Genomic DNA, 12,559 nt, shown 5'->3' on the forward strand with positions numbered 1-12,559 from the left:
AAGTTTATGCTGAGAAGGAAGAAACTGAAACTTTTACACAAGTGTCCAAGAAGAAATTGATCATACACCTAAACAAGATATGCTGATAATCATAGGTAACTGGAATACCAAAGTAGGAGACAAAGCAGAATCAAACATAGTTGGAAAAATTGAACTAGGATCACGAAATGAAGCAGGAGAATGATTCACAGAATTTTGTGAAGCCAACAACCTGTTCATTGTTAACACATGCTTCAGGCAACCAAAAAGATGATTGTATATGTGGAAATCACCGGGTGTCCAATACAGGAACCAAATTGATTACATAATTGGAAGCAGAAATTGGGAAGCTCTGTTCTCTCTGCTTAAACAAGACCAACAGCTGACTGTGGTACAGATAATGAGTTGCTAATATCAAAAATTAGAATAAAACTGCAGAGAAACACTAAAAGAATCATAGTGCCTAAATACAATATAAATAATATTCCTGAAGAATTTAAAGACCATGTGAAGAATAGATTTGCAATACTAAGTTTAATTGATCGTGAGTCAGAAGTACTATGGGCTGAAACCAAAGTTATTATCAAGGAGGAATGTGCAAAGACTATCCCTGTAGCCAAAAGAAAGGAGAAGCCTAAATGGATGACTGAGGAAACTCTTAAAATTGCTAAAGAGGAAAGAGATGCAAAAGCAAAAGTTGAGAGAAATACAGTAAAAATTCTAAATGTAGCTTTTCAGTGACTTGTACACAGAGACAAATTTATTATAATAACCAATGCAAAGAAATAGAAGTCAACATCAAAAAATGAAGAACAAGGGATCTGTTCTAAAAGATCCAAGAAATCAAAGGGAAATTCAAGCCAAGGCTTGGGATACTGAAAGATCAACATGGAAATACAGTATCTGATCAGGATGAAATAAAGGAAAGATGGAAACAATACACTAAAGAACTATACAAAAGCGATGACAGCTACCTTCAACGAAGAATCTTTTCATGAAGAACCAGAAATCTTAGAAAATGAAGTAAAAGCTGCACTCAAAGAAATCGGAAGAAACAAAGCACCTGGATATATGGAAATGCAAAGTCTCTTCTACTGCCTCACAAAGGGGCAGTTTGCTAATGAATCTCCTTGGAGCTGAGTTGATGAATTTAGATAGGGACAGCATCTTCCCAGGAACAAATTATAAACTTATCAGTGCTGATTGATTGTTCCTTGATCTTGGGATGAGGATTTCATCACAGAAGGAGGGTATTGGAATGTGCTAAGAGGAGTGACTCAGCTAGACCCTGTCTTATCATAGCTCACACCCATAGCTAGGAAGACAATAAATACAATCACTATGGTCACACTGCATTTGCATAAATGTCCTATTCATGCTTCATCTCCCGGGCGGGACTTAGCAACTCTGGCTGGAATTCCCCCTGCTGCAAATCAAGCTGCATTAATCCAGTGGCCCTGTGATTTTTATAGCACAGGCAGCTATCAAACAGTTATTAAACATGGCAGAGGCTGGAGCTGACTACTTACAAAGCACCAAAGAGCATGCTGCTAACCTTCCCATGCTCACTAACTCACTACTGTTAAGCCTCAATAACTGAAGTCTAGTCTCCTTTCATTTCCTCTGTGGATTGACATATAAATCAGATAGAGACACCCATTAGCTTCTGTGGCAAATAGAATTTTCAAACAGAGCCCAAAGACCATTGCCCAAGCCCATGCTTCCAGAGATTGGAGGACCAGTTCTTCCCTCAGAGAGACATTTGTCACACAAGTTGGCACACCCATAATCTTCCGCAGAAATAATAACAAAGGGGAATCTAATGTCTCTCTGCAGGCCTCGATTCATATTGGAGTTCCGTAAAGAAGCTGACCACTTACTTTTGCATTAAAAACTGAAATAGCAGCAGGTACAAACTGACCCCCTTTATTACAGAAAAATGTATTATGGCCTTTGTTGCAACCAAGGCCCAGTTATGAGCATTCTTAAAGTGGACCCTCCAAGCCAAATTAGCTTGAAAATAGACCCCTAAATAACAAAACTGAGTTACTTGCTCTAAAGGTTTCCCATTATCTTGTCAATTATATTTCTGTATATAATTAGATTTTGAGAATACCATAACCTTAGACTTCCTATGGTGAATTGTCAATCCTTCTGCACTGGAATACTCTGAAAAGGCCTTCAACAAGTGCCGAAGGCCCACAGGACACCTAGCCAGCAAAAGTGTGTTGTCTGCACTGATATTGGGGTATCAGCTAACACTGGTGGGTGAATTTAGGGTTTCTCAAAAAATATGTCATATCATTTATATACAAATGAAACAATAATGGGGTTAACAAGAATCTTTGTTGAACGCCTTTCTGTAAAGAGTTGGGCAAATGGCCTTCCAAACTACAATGAACCAAAGCTGAAGGAGAATTGTATTAACTTCTTTACTAATGATAGCAGTCTTTATTAACCATAGCAGTCTTTGATTTCCCTAGATTGTCTCATAGATAATCTCTTTAAATCGAATCAAGGCCACCTAGAGGTCTATAAAAGCCATGTACAGTTTACTTTTTGGTGCTGATGTATATTTTCTGGCTAAGTGATATAAAACTAAACTATGGTCTATTTTAGACCTTCCAGTAACAAAACTCACTCGCTCAGGGCCTAGAATCTTTTCAGGTCACCCAATCTAATCACTTTTGTAATAACAAGGGAGCATAAAGTTTTCCTAATGAAGACAAAAGGCTAATTGGATGATAATTGGTGAGATTTTCCCTATCATCATTTTATGGATAGGGAGGGACGATAATAGCTTGTCTCCAATCACTTGGAATTATACCAGTTTATCACTGAGCAAACTAGAGCCAAAATAGAGCTCCACCAAGCAATGTTATGCTGGTACAGCTCAATAAGGATCAGATCTGAACCAGGCGCTTTCCCCGTTTTCATTTTGCCAAGGAATTCTGTAGGCAAAACCTTAGGCCATGGGGGTAATTGCTCAAGATTTTCTTCCATATGATTAATAGGTGCTGATGAAGAATAATGTTAAGAAAAATTCTTTGCCAGGAATAGTCAACCAGACTGACTCCTCTTAAAGACATACACATAAATTCTACCCTACCATCTATGTTCCTGCATCCATTCAATATCTCCAATCTTTCTTGTATAAAAAAATCCAACAAACTCAGCCTCACTGCGTTTATTTTTATATTCAGGGACTCCCCGTCATAACTGTAAAAATATCCCATCTCTTCCATTTCAGAACCCTTCATCCCCCTAGCCTTCAGTAATTGCTCATCATTAGGTCCAACTCTAGCATTAAAATCACCAGCAATTAACAACTTAGTAGGATTTCACTTTAGTTGCTTTGGAATGGCACTGAAACGGGTCTTTCATGTCTTGCTTATTTAATTTTGTTTGGGTTAAATTGGACTACACTAATGCAACCATCTGTGAGCTGCTACAGAAGGCATTATGGAGTACATGCTCTTTCCCCCCACCCCACTACCTTGGCACATAGATATAACTGTGAACCAGACTTATGGAGGGGATAAGTCTGCACATTTTTTTTGTGGTGTGTGTCTGTCCCTTTGGTCAGATGGCTGAAATTACATGCTTCTTAGCCCTTTATTTTTCAGTTTTAAAACAAGACTAAGCACTTGAACTGTGCATCTTTTATGTTTTGAATTAGGGGTGAAGTTAGACAGCTTTTTATCCATTCTTAAAAGGGCAGAAAGCACATGAAGTGAAATGCACCAGAGAACTCTATTTAAAATAAGTGGGATGATACAAACAAATGGGCCAGACAATACAACAAAGGAAAGAAACATCCATTCCTTACCTTTGGAAACCAGACAGTTTTACTTGGGGAAAATGTTCCTTCAAATTTCTGTTGTTTAGACCTAAAGCATGAATTAACATCAGTCAATCAAGCAGCTTAACATCAGCCCATGCTGTGCAATATCCCCTTTCCAGTTGCTGCTGTTATTATTACTAGTCAAAGTAGCTTCATAGAAAAATTGTTAGAGATTGTAATGCAGTCAACGTAAAACACCACCACCATCACCGCTACAAGAATCAATAAAAAAGGAAGAAGAACGAGATTTAGGTAAATTTAACCAGTCACTTCACTGGCTAACTATCAGTTACTGGGCTCAGTTCAAGATATTGACTATCATATATAAAACTCTTCATGGCCTTGGTCTAGCATATCTATAGGACCATCTCTCTCTCTCTATTTTTCTCCACGGCAGCTTCACTCATTTGAACAGGGCCTTCTGCAGGTGCCACCCTGCAAATGGGCAAAATCAGCAGCTGCTCATATATGTACATTCTCTGTTCTGGTCCCCACGTTATGGAACAGTCTACCTGAAGAGTTCAAGAAAGTTCCCACTCTCCTGGATGCAAATGGTGCAACATTAAAATATAGAAGAGGGATTTTTTTTTTACTTTGATAGGAGGGCTGTACTGTAAGGAAGTGGTTTCAGAGGGATACATCAGTAAAGGGATAGACACCACAGACTCTGAAACTGTGTGCTACTGTGTTCTATCTATTGCTTTGGGCATGATCCTACTGGGTAGTTCTTTGTTAAATGTTCAGTATATCAGTCTCAGAACTGCTTATGCTCTATTTCAGCATTTCTTCAGCTTTGTATTGGATTTTTGCTGCTTTTGAATCTTGGCTTATTTGCACATAAACATATTACATTGTTTGTTGAAATGTCCTCGAAACTGACTATAATCTGTAAATAACGTAAATAAGTAAATAAATACCTCCCTAGCTGTAACAGCAGATACTGACAAAATGAATGTTTTGTTTACAATTAACATTCTGTGGAAAGAAAGAAAGAAAGAAAGAAAGAAAGAAAGAAAGAAAGAAAGAAAGAAAGAAAGAAAGAAAGAAAGAAAGAAAGAGACAGACTCTAGATATTAAACATGTCAGTCCTATCAATTTTGATGTAACACTTCTGCCTCCCTTGGTTGCTGTCATGTTGCTCCAGAAACATCTCAGAAATTCTGGCTTTAGAGCATATTTATATAGGCTGTTTCCACACAGCCTGTCTTTCCTGCCTTTTGCCCGCTTTTTGTGTTTCGCTCAGTTGCTCTGAAAACACAGCATCCATACATCCTACTCCAAAGTGCTTACCTTGCAGTTTGGGAAGGGAGGTCAAACACTTACATCATCATTGTCCACCTCTCTTTCATTTTTTTTTCTCTGCACATGTGCAATTGCATGCTGAGAGCTTTGGGAGAGGAGCTGAGCTGTAATTGGATGATTCCACAGAGTAGGATTGCCAGGTCCCTTGACTTCCCCAGTGAGAGATTGGGAGCCTGGCACTTACCCTGCTGAGTACCTGGATTCTTTCTTTGCACCCTCCTGGCTTGCATGATGACATCACTAGCAGGAAGTGATGTCACCATGTGGGTCAAGGGACGATCCTGCAGGTCAAAGAGCATTCTTGCACTCAAAAATGGGCCCGCTGTGGGGCGGTTCAGGTAGCTGTGGGTGTGGGCATGAGAATGTGCTGTGTTCCCTGGGGGTGCACTGCACTGCCCAGGGGGGTGCCTGGGGAGCATGCCTCCCCACCGGCCAAGTAAGTGGGCACAGGAGGAAGGGTGGGAGCAGGGGATCCCCTGCCCCAGGCAAGGGAATGGCACCCCTGCCTCAGAGTGCTTTATCCATTTACATGCCCAAGAATGCAGAAGAAGCACACTGGCAGCCCATGGCAAAAGAAAAGCCCAGGGAAAGTGCATTCCCAGAAAAGGTGCCAAAAAACCAGAAGCCAAACATCCTGCAAGCATTTTATAAATGGAGACATCTGGAATTGTGGGGAAAAGCTGCCAGCATCCCGTGAGTGGGCCATCCCTATAAGGATGTGTGGAAATGGCCATAGTATGCAAGTGACTAGGGGTACATTTGAACTTTATGTAAAGATAGTCTAAAATGAAAACATAACAGTAAAAACTTTTAAGCTTTTCTTGGAACTACAGAGGAGGCATAATCACCTCCCTCAAAGAACATGTAAAAAGGGTGTAAGTATGCAGCTTCTGCTTACAAATGCAAAATCCCGACTGACAATGTGTCTTCTCTCTCTCTCTCTCTCTCCTTTAAAGAAACGTCCTTCAGCTGATCCATTCAAATGTTCATATATTAATAATGTTTTTCAAAGCTGTAAAAAAAAGCACAGATATCACCCAATCAAAAGAACACTTTGTTGCTCTTGGGAATGATTTATTTATCTGATACTAATCCACAGGTGCAAGCGAAGCAGGCAACTTTACATAATAGGCTCATAGTAATCATAATAGCATCAGCATATTTTCAATCTCATGAAAACAGAGAGATGAAAATGATTAAAGAAAGATAAATGACACTGTGGCTTTCTCTTTTCCTGTGCAGAATTGACCAGGGGCTTCAAAGGTTAGAGAGATTCAGCAAACACAAAGGATATTTTTTAAAGTCTAGCAGACCTCATAGATTTATGCTACATTATATGTGTTAAACTTTAAGGTGGTGTATGCCATTTGAGTAGAGGGAAATTTGAAATGGAGATGCAGCTCTTTTTGTGTGATAGAGAGGGCTCCAGATCCATATTTAAAATGCAGAAGCAGCTGGGAGGGAATCTGGACCAGAGAAACAGTAGGCAAGGGAGGCATTCAGCACAATACCACCTATTGTGTATCTTTCTGGACCACCTTTCCAGTCTGGGACTGGGAGGTGTTCTGCAGTGGTTCTGGTCCTTGGAAAGTAGGTTTCAGAAGGTGATGCTGGGAGACTCTGGCTTAGCTCCTTGATCTTCAGTCTGTGCGGTCCTGCAAGTCTGCATCTTGCCCCCCATGCAGCAAATGCTGCTACAGTGATGGGGGGTGGTGCAAGACCTGGTGTGGGCTGGCGCTGCTGCAGCAATAATGAGAGGGGTAGCACAGAGGCCAGTGTTGCTGGACAATTGTATTGAATGTATTGTCGAAGGCTTTCACGGCCGGAGAACGATGGTTGTTGTGGGTTTTCCGGGCTGTATTGCCATGGTCTTGGCATTGTAGTTCCTGACGTTTCGCCAGCAGCTGTGACTGACATCTTCAGAGGTGTAGCACCAAAAGACAGAGATCTCTCAGTGTCACAGTGTGGAAAAGATGTTGGCAGGTCATTTTTCACAGTGTGGAAAAGGTGTTGGCAGGTAGCATCTGTCTTTTGGTGCTACACCTCTGAAGATGCCAGCCACAGCTGCTGGCGAAACGTCAGGAACTACAATGCCAAGACCACGGCAATACAGCCCGGAAAACCCACAACAACCATCAATTGTATTGAATGTTTATTTTAACTTGGTTTAAATTGTTTGAATTGCATAGCTTTGGCTTTGCTTTAATGGTTTTAAGATGTGTCTTGATTGTGCATGTTTTTAATCTTGATGGCACTGATGAGGGCAGAAATGGGGTATAAATTTTGTAAATAAATAAATAATAAATTACACTGATCCTCTCTGAGAGATTCCCCACTTAGAAAGCAGCTGTCCTTTTTTAAAGCCCGCCCCATATTTATATATTTTCCCAATTTCTTTGCAGATCTAAGGTTATAATCGTTTCATAGAAACAGAGCTGGAAGTAGAGTTGCCAGGTCCCCTTACCCTCCTGGTGGGAGTGGAAAGACCCAGCACTCACTTTTTGAATGTTCTCCTGGGGCAGCATGATGATGTCATTTCTAGGAGTGAAGTCATTGTGCAAGCTGCAGGAGTGCTCCTGCTCTTCATGCTGGGCTGTTTCCTAAAGAATTGGCTTGTTTGGGGCCCAAATTGGCCCTGTGTGAAGCACGGGAACACTCCCACGGCTTGTGCAATGACATCACTCCTGGGAGAGACCTGGGAGGGGCTGCACTGGGAGCATGCCCCAGGAGACCCGTTCCTGCCCTTTCTTCCCTGCTTTCCAGGTGAATGGTGGCAAGGGGAAGAGGCTGGGACCGGAGATCCCCTGTCCCCGGTAGGGACGGGCAACCCTAGCTGGAAGTTACCCACAAGGGTCCAACCCCCTGCATAATGCAGGAAATTCATTGTAGTAAACCACTAGTAAATAGGCCATTGAATATAATAGAATTACTTCTGAGTATATACAAATAAAAACAGATTGCACATCACTTGAAAATTACTTTTTAAAAATTACTTTATAAATACACAACTGTTACAATATTTTCATGTCTTGAAATAGGAGAATTGTCCGACTACAGTCACATTTCATAGCACTAAAATACACAAGGAACAGCAGTACAGGTTTATACTATTCTGATTATTCTTTATGAAGAAAAGTAATGTGCATATAATTATGAAATCCATGTGTCATACCCTTTTGCCTTCATTATGTCACTAAATATCTTGGATACTCTTTCTTATGTATCTGAAGCACTTTGTAGTATTGCATTGAGGCATCCTAGAGCTATATTTCCCTGAATACACCAGATGTACTAGATGTACCGGAAAGGGTGTTAGTGAGGCAGCAACAGCCCTAACTTTGAGCATAGAAGGTTGGCTGGGGTGGGGGATAAAAAAACTTTCCCATATTTTCTTTCTGACCACTGTGAATGTTTTTTTCCCATCTAGTTATTTGATTAATATTTGAATGTATATTCTTAATAGGGCTGCCAGCTCCAGGTTGGGAAATTTGGAGGTGGATCCTGGTAAGGAAAGGGTTTGGGAAGGGAAAGAGCTTAAAGGGGAAGTTATGCCATAGAGACTGCCCCCCAATGCAGCCTTTTCCTCCAAGGGAACTAATCTCTATAGTCTGAAGATCAGTGCTAATTGAGGTTGGTAATCCTAGCATATGGCAGCAAGCTAAAGTAAATGCAGGATATTTAGAAACTATTGCTGCCACTGGCTGAAAGGATCTTGTGAATAGGCAAAATAGCAGAAGCAAGAGACCTTCACCAAAACACAGTAAAAACATGAGGGAAATTTCTTGAAGGAGTGCAGTGGAGGTAGAAAGTGCCATCAAAGGTCACAAGCAATCTATGACGACCCCATAGGGTTTTCAGAAGTGGTTTGCCATTGTCTGCTTCTGCATAATGACCCTGAACTTCCTTGGTGGTTTCCCATCCGAGTACTGATCAGGGAAGATTTTGCTTAACCTCTGAGATCTCACAAAACTGGGCTAGCCTGGGCCATCCACGCCAGTGCTAAAGTAATGAAAGAGAGATTTCGTAAATTTTTAAAATGGTCCAACATGTTCTCTTTTAAAATCTCCGCCCCCCTCCCCCACCCCATTTTCAAGGGAGAGTAGATTCTTTTTTTCCTCTTGTGCACCCTTTCCTCAGGAGAATATTTGTTTAATAATAGAAATGACTAAAGCCAAACTATTAGTTGAAACTAGAATTTATGATATGGTTATTTTAAATTGGAATATGGTTGCATCTTTTAGCTTTATATTGGGTATGTCTATATTTAACATACAATGTTGGCTAATCCAATAATTTTATCTATAAAGGCTATATTTTGGTATATTTTAATTTTATCCTATGGTATGCATTTACAGCTGGAGTAATGAGGTCCTCTTCTGATTATAGGTAATGAAAGTTTAGAAGAAAACTATGTCCAGGATAGTAAAATGGGATTTGTTATCAATGCCATATATGCTATGGCCCATGGCCTACAAAAAATGCATCATGCCCTTTGTCCAGGACATGTTGGACTATGTGATGCCATGAAGCCCATTGATGGTAGCAAACTCTTGGATTTTCTCCTAAATTCTTCATTCATCGGAGTTTCAGGAGAGGAAGTTCGGATTGATGGAAATGGAGATGCCCCTGGCAGGTAAGAGTTCACTAAAGAGTCAACTAGAGCTTATCCTATAGCTAGAAGGTTATATTTGTATACCCTGTACTATATACTGGGAGTGCAGTTCAGAGACACGTAGGCTTTACAGTGTTTGCTCCCAACCTGATGCCAGAGTACCACATGAGCATCTGCACTATATATAATTCATGGATGAAAGGAGGGGTAGTAAAGGCAGACTAACTCATCAGCATGACTGGATGCAGGAGTTAGATTTGGTGGAGCGGTAGACCAGATTGATTGGCTTGTTTCAGACATGATACAAAAGCATAGATTATTTTAATTATGATTACAAACCAAGGTTTAGCATGAAAGCAATTACTCAGATCCTGGTTTGCCTAAATAAATGCTGGTCTCGTTCATTGCCTTCTCTCTAGCCAGCCAGGGAGTACTTGAAGAACTCTATGGGGAACAAGACAAGATTTCTATGTCATGTGAAGTACAGTTAAGACTTAAAAAGCAATTCCATGTAGATTGCATGATGTCAATCTAATGTGAAAATGACCAGTGACTTTTGTTGAAGCACTCCGACATAATAAAGCAGACTGGAAAACTAAGGGGATTTTCCTTATATAAAAGAAAATCTCTATATAAAAAGAAAGACTTTATATAAAAGAAAATGCACTAACACTACTTGTGCAAAAACCTGTAGTGGGACAAGGGGCTTTATTTATGGAAGGAAACTGAAGCAGATATATTTTAACATGAATGTTTTCTCTTTAGTTTTATTTACAATCACTGATTTTTATAAATAGAATTCTTAATCTTTTATTGCCAAAATGTGCTTTTATATCTGACCACATTTTCTATTTGGTGGAAATCTCACAAGTAATAAAATAAAACATTTCATGCCTAATTGATTATTTTCACAGTTGGATTATTTTATTGATCTAATTAAGAATCACAAGTCAAGCTAGCTCTGTCAGATTCTCTAAAGGATTTTGTTTTGTGCATACTGTGTTTTCATATCAGGAATATGAAGGACAGTTTTATTATAAACTTCAATTCATGTAAAGTATTAAGTATGCCAAGATAATAGGACTAAAGTAAATTAAAATTTTCTACTTTGGAACTGGTTTGTAGTGCATTATTGATCGCTTCTGCTATATGTATCCTCTCAATAAAAGAACTGTGCATTTGCAACCCCAACCGGAATGAAGAGGCAGACACAGGCTTGGATTAAAGGGCCATTTATTAACAAGACCATAACTTAACAAGGCAAGGGCCAACTAAGCGGTACAGGTCAAGCCCTGGGGTCAACTCCAGGACCTCCGCCTTGACCTGCCTGGGCGAGCCCCATCGCCCCGGGTATAGGCCATTCCATGAATGGCTGCCACCCGGCCAGCCAGGCAATGGATCCCCCCAGCAAGCACCTAACGCCGCAGCCATACGGCACGAGGGGAGGCCTTGTATTTGGAGATCCCCGCAGGATTCTGCCAGTGGTACGGTAGCCGTCAACAAGCATACCGCAATAAATGGCAGACCCTGTTCCCCACACTTGGGGAAACGCCACTGGGTGCTCACCATCCCGCACCCTATTCCCAAAATCTCCTGCTAACGCAATGGCCAAGCCTCGGCTTAGACCCTCGCACCCCACAGGTGGCCTAAAGCCAACCGAAGCCCTTGCCGCAGGTCGTCTATGAATAACTCATTGCCCTCTGGTGACATATGTACACCGTCACCTCTGTAGAGGTGGGCAAATTCGGCCCTAATCTTGGGGTGTGGCAAATAAATGCCCAAGCCTTGCCCCAAAGACCTCTTAACGGCGTGGTTAGCCTTGCGTCGGGCCCTCTCTATCGCCCTGGGATCTAAGGCTTCCCGCCAAACCCGTCTCTGTAGCATCTCTGACCACATTATAAGCACGCCCGGCCATCAGCTGCTTATAAATTTCAGGTCCTCAGCTACCTGCAATGACAGCGCTTTGCCCTGCATAAGCCCAAGGTCATTTCCACCCAGGTGAATGACCACAATGTGCGGTGGAGGACCCTTTCGGTCCTGGAACAATAGGGGCAGCAGGCCGGGCCATCTGAGGCCCCTTCGGCCCTGCCACTCCACTGTGGCCACAGTGCTCAAACCAAGCTGGGATCCATTCGCCGTTCCCCTGACCTGGCAAGCTGCCCAGAACACCATGCTGTGGCCACAAATCAATATCCTCTTCCTCGCATGGCCCGACACGGCACCTGAGGAAAGAGCAATTAGTTCGCCATTTAAAATTGAGGCAGGGGCCGGACATAGGACCGAAATGCCCTTGACCACCACCTGCCCACTCTCTGGATCGCCTGCTGAGGGTATCCCAAAGCAGCTGCTGTGGAGGCCGCACCAATCCGGAAGGAGTGAGTTCCGAATTTGACCCCCAACAAGCCAATTTTCTTAAGTGCCCTCTCTGTCACAGCCCAGAATTGATATTTAGTCAAAGGGGCTTGATCTTCGTGGCGGAATAAGACCCCTTGGGCGTCCCCACGAAGCGTGACATATTCCTTAAGGGCCTTAACAGGGCACAGCTCCTGCTCAGAGCAGGGGCCCAAAAGCAAGGTGGTCCCCCACTGCTGCTGGTCTGTTTTGGACTTCCTGATCCCAACGGAGACTTTATCCCCGACAAATTCAATGTCCTGGGCATTCAAGGCCTGTCCAGACGCGTCTGTACGCGATGAGGCCATCAGCTCACTTACTCGCAGGGCCCCAAAAAATGCCGTTAAGGCAGCAGCATGGAAAAGCTTCCGTTCAAACACAGATGAGCATACTTCTGCCCACGCGGTCACTAGCCCCCTCAGCACTGATGG

General features: G+C 42.0%; 1 protein-coding gene across 3 annotated transcripts in view; it reads left to right on the forward strand.

Annotated features, from left to right (window-relative positions):
• The window catches only part of GRM1 (glutamate metabotropic receptor 1), a 308,061-nt gene that overhangs the window by 246,074 nt on the left and 49,428 nt on the right, over positions 1 to 12,559 (forward strand). For all 3 annotated transcript variants that reach the window (XM_054977650.1, XM_054977658.1, XM_054977668.1), the window contains exon 4: positions 9,512 to 9,758. In XM_054977650.1, the coding sequence (XP_054833625.1) occupies positions 9,512 to 9,758 (247 nt within the window). The remainder of the gene's footprint in view (positions 1 to 9,511; positions 9,759 to 12,559) is intronic.

Source organism: Eublepharis macularius, chromosome 1 (genome assembly GCF_028583425.1).
Source record: "Eublepharis macularius isolate TG4126 chromosome 1, MPM_Emac_v1.0, whole genome shotgun sequence".
Taxonomy (NCBI): domain Eukaryota; kingdom Metazoa; phylum Chordata; class Lepidosauria; order Squamata; family Eublepharidae; genus Eublepharis; species Eublepharis macularius.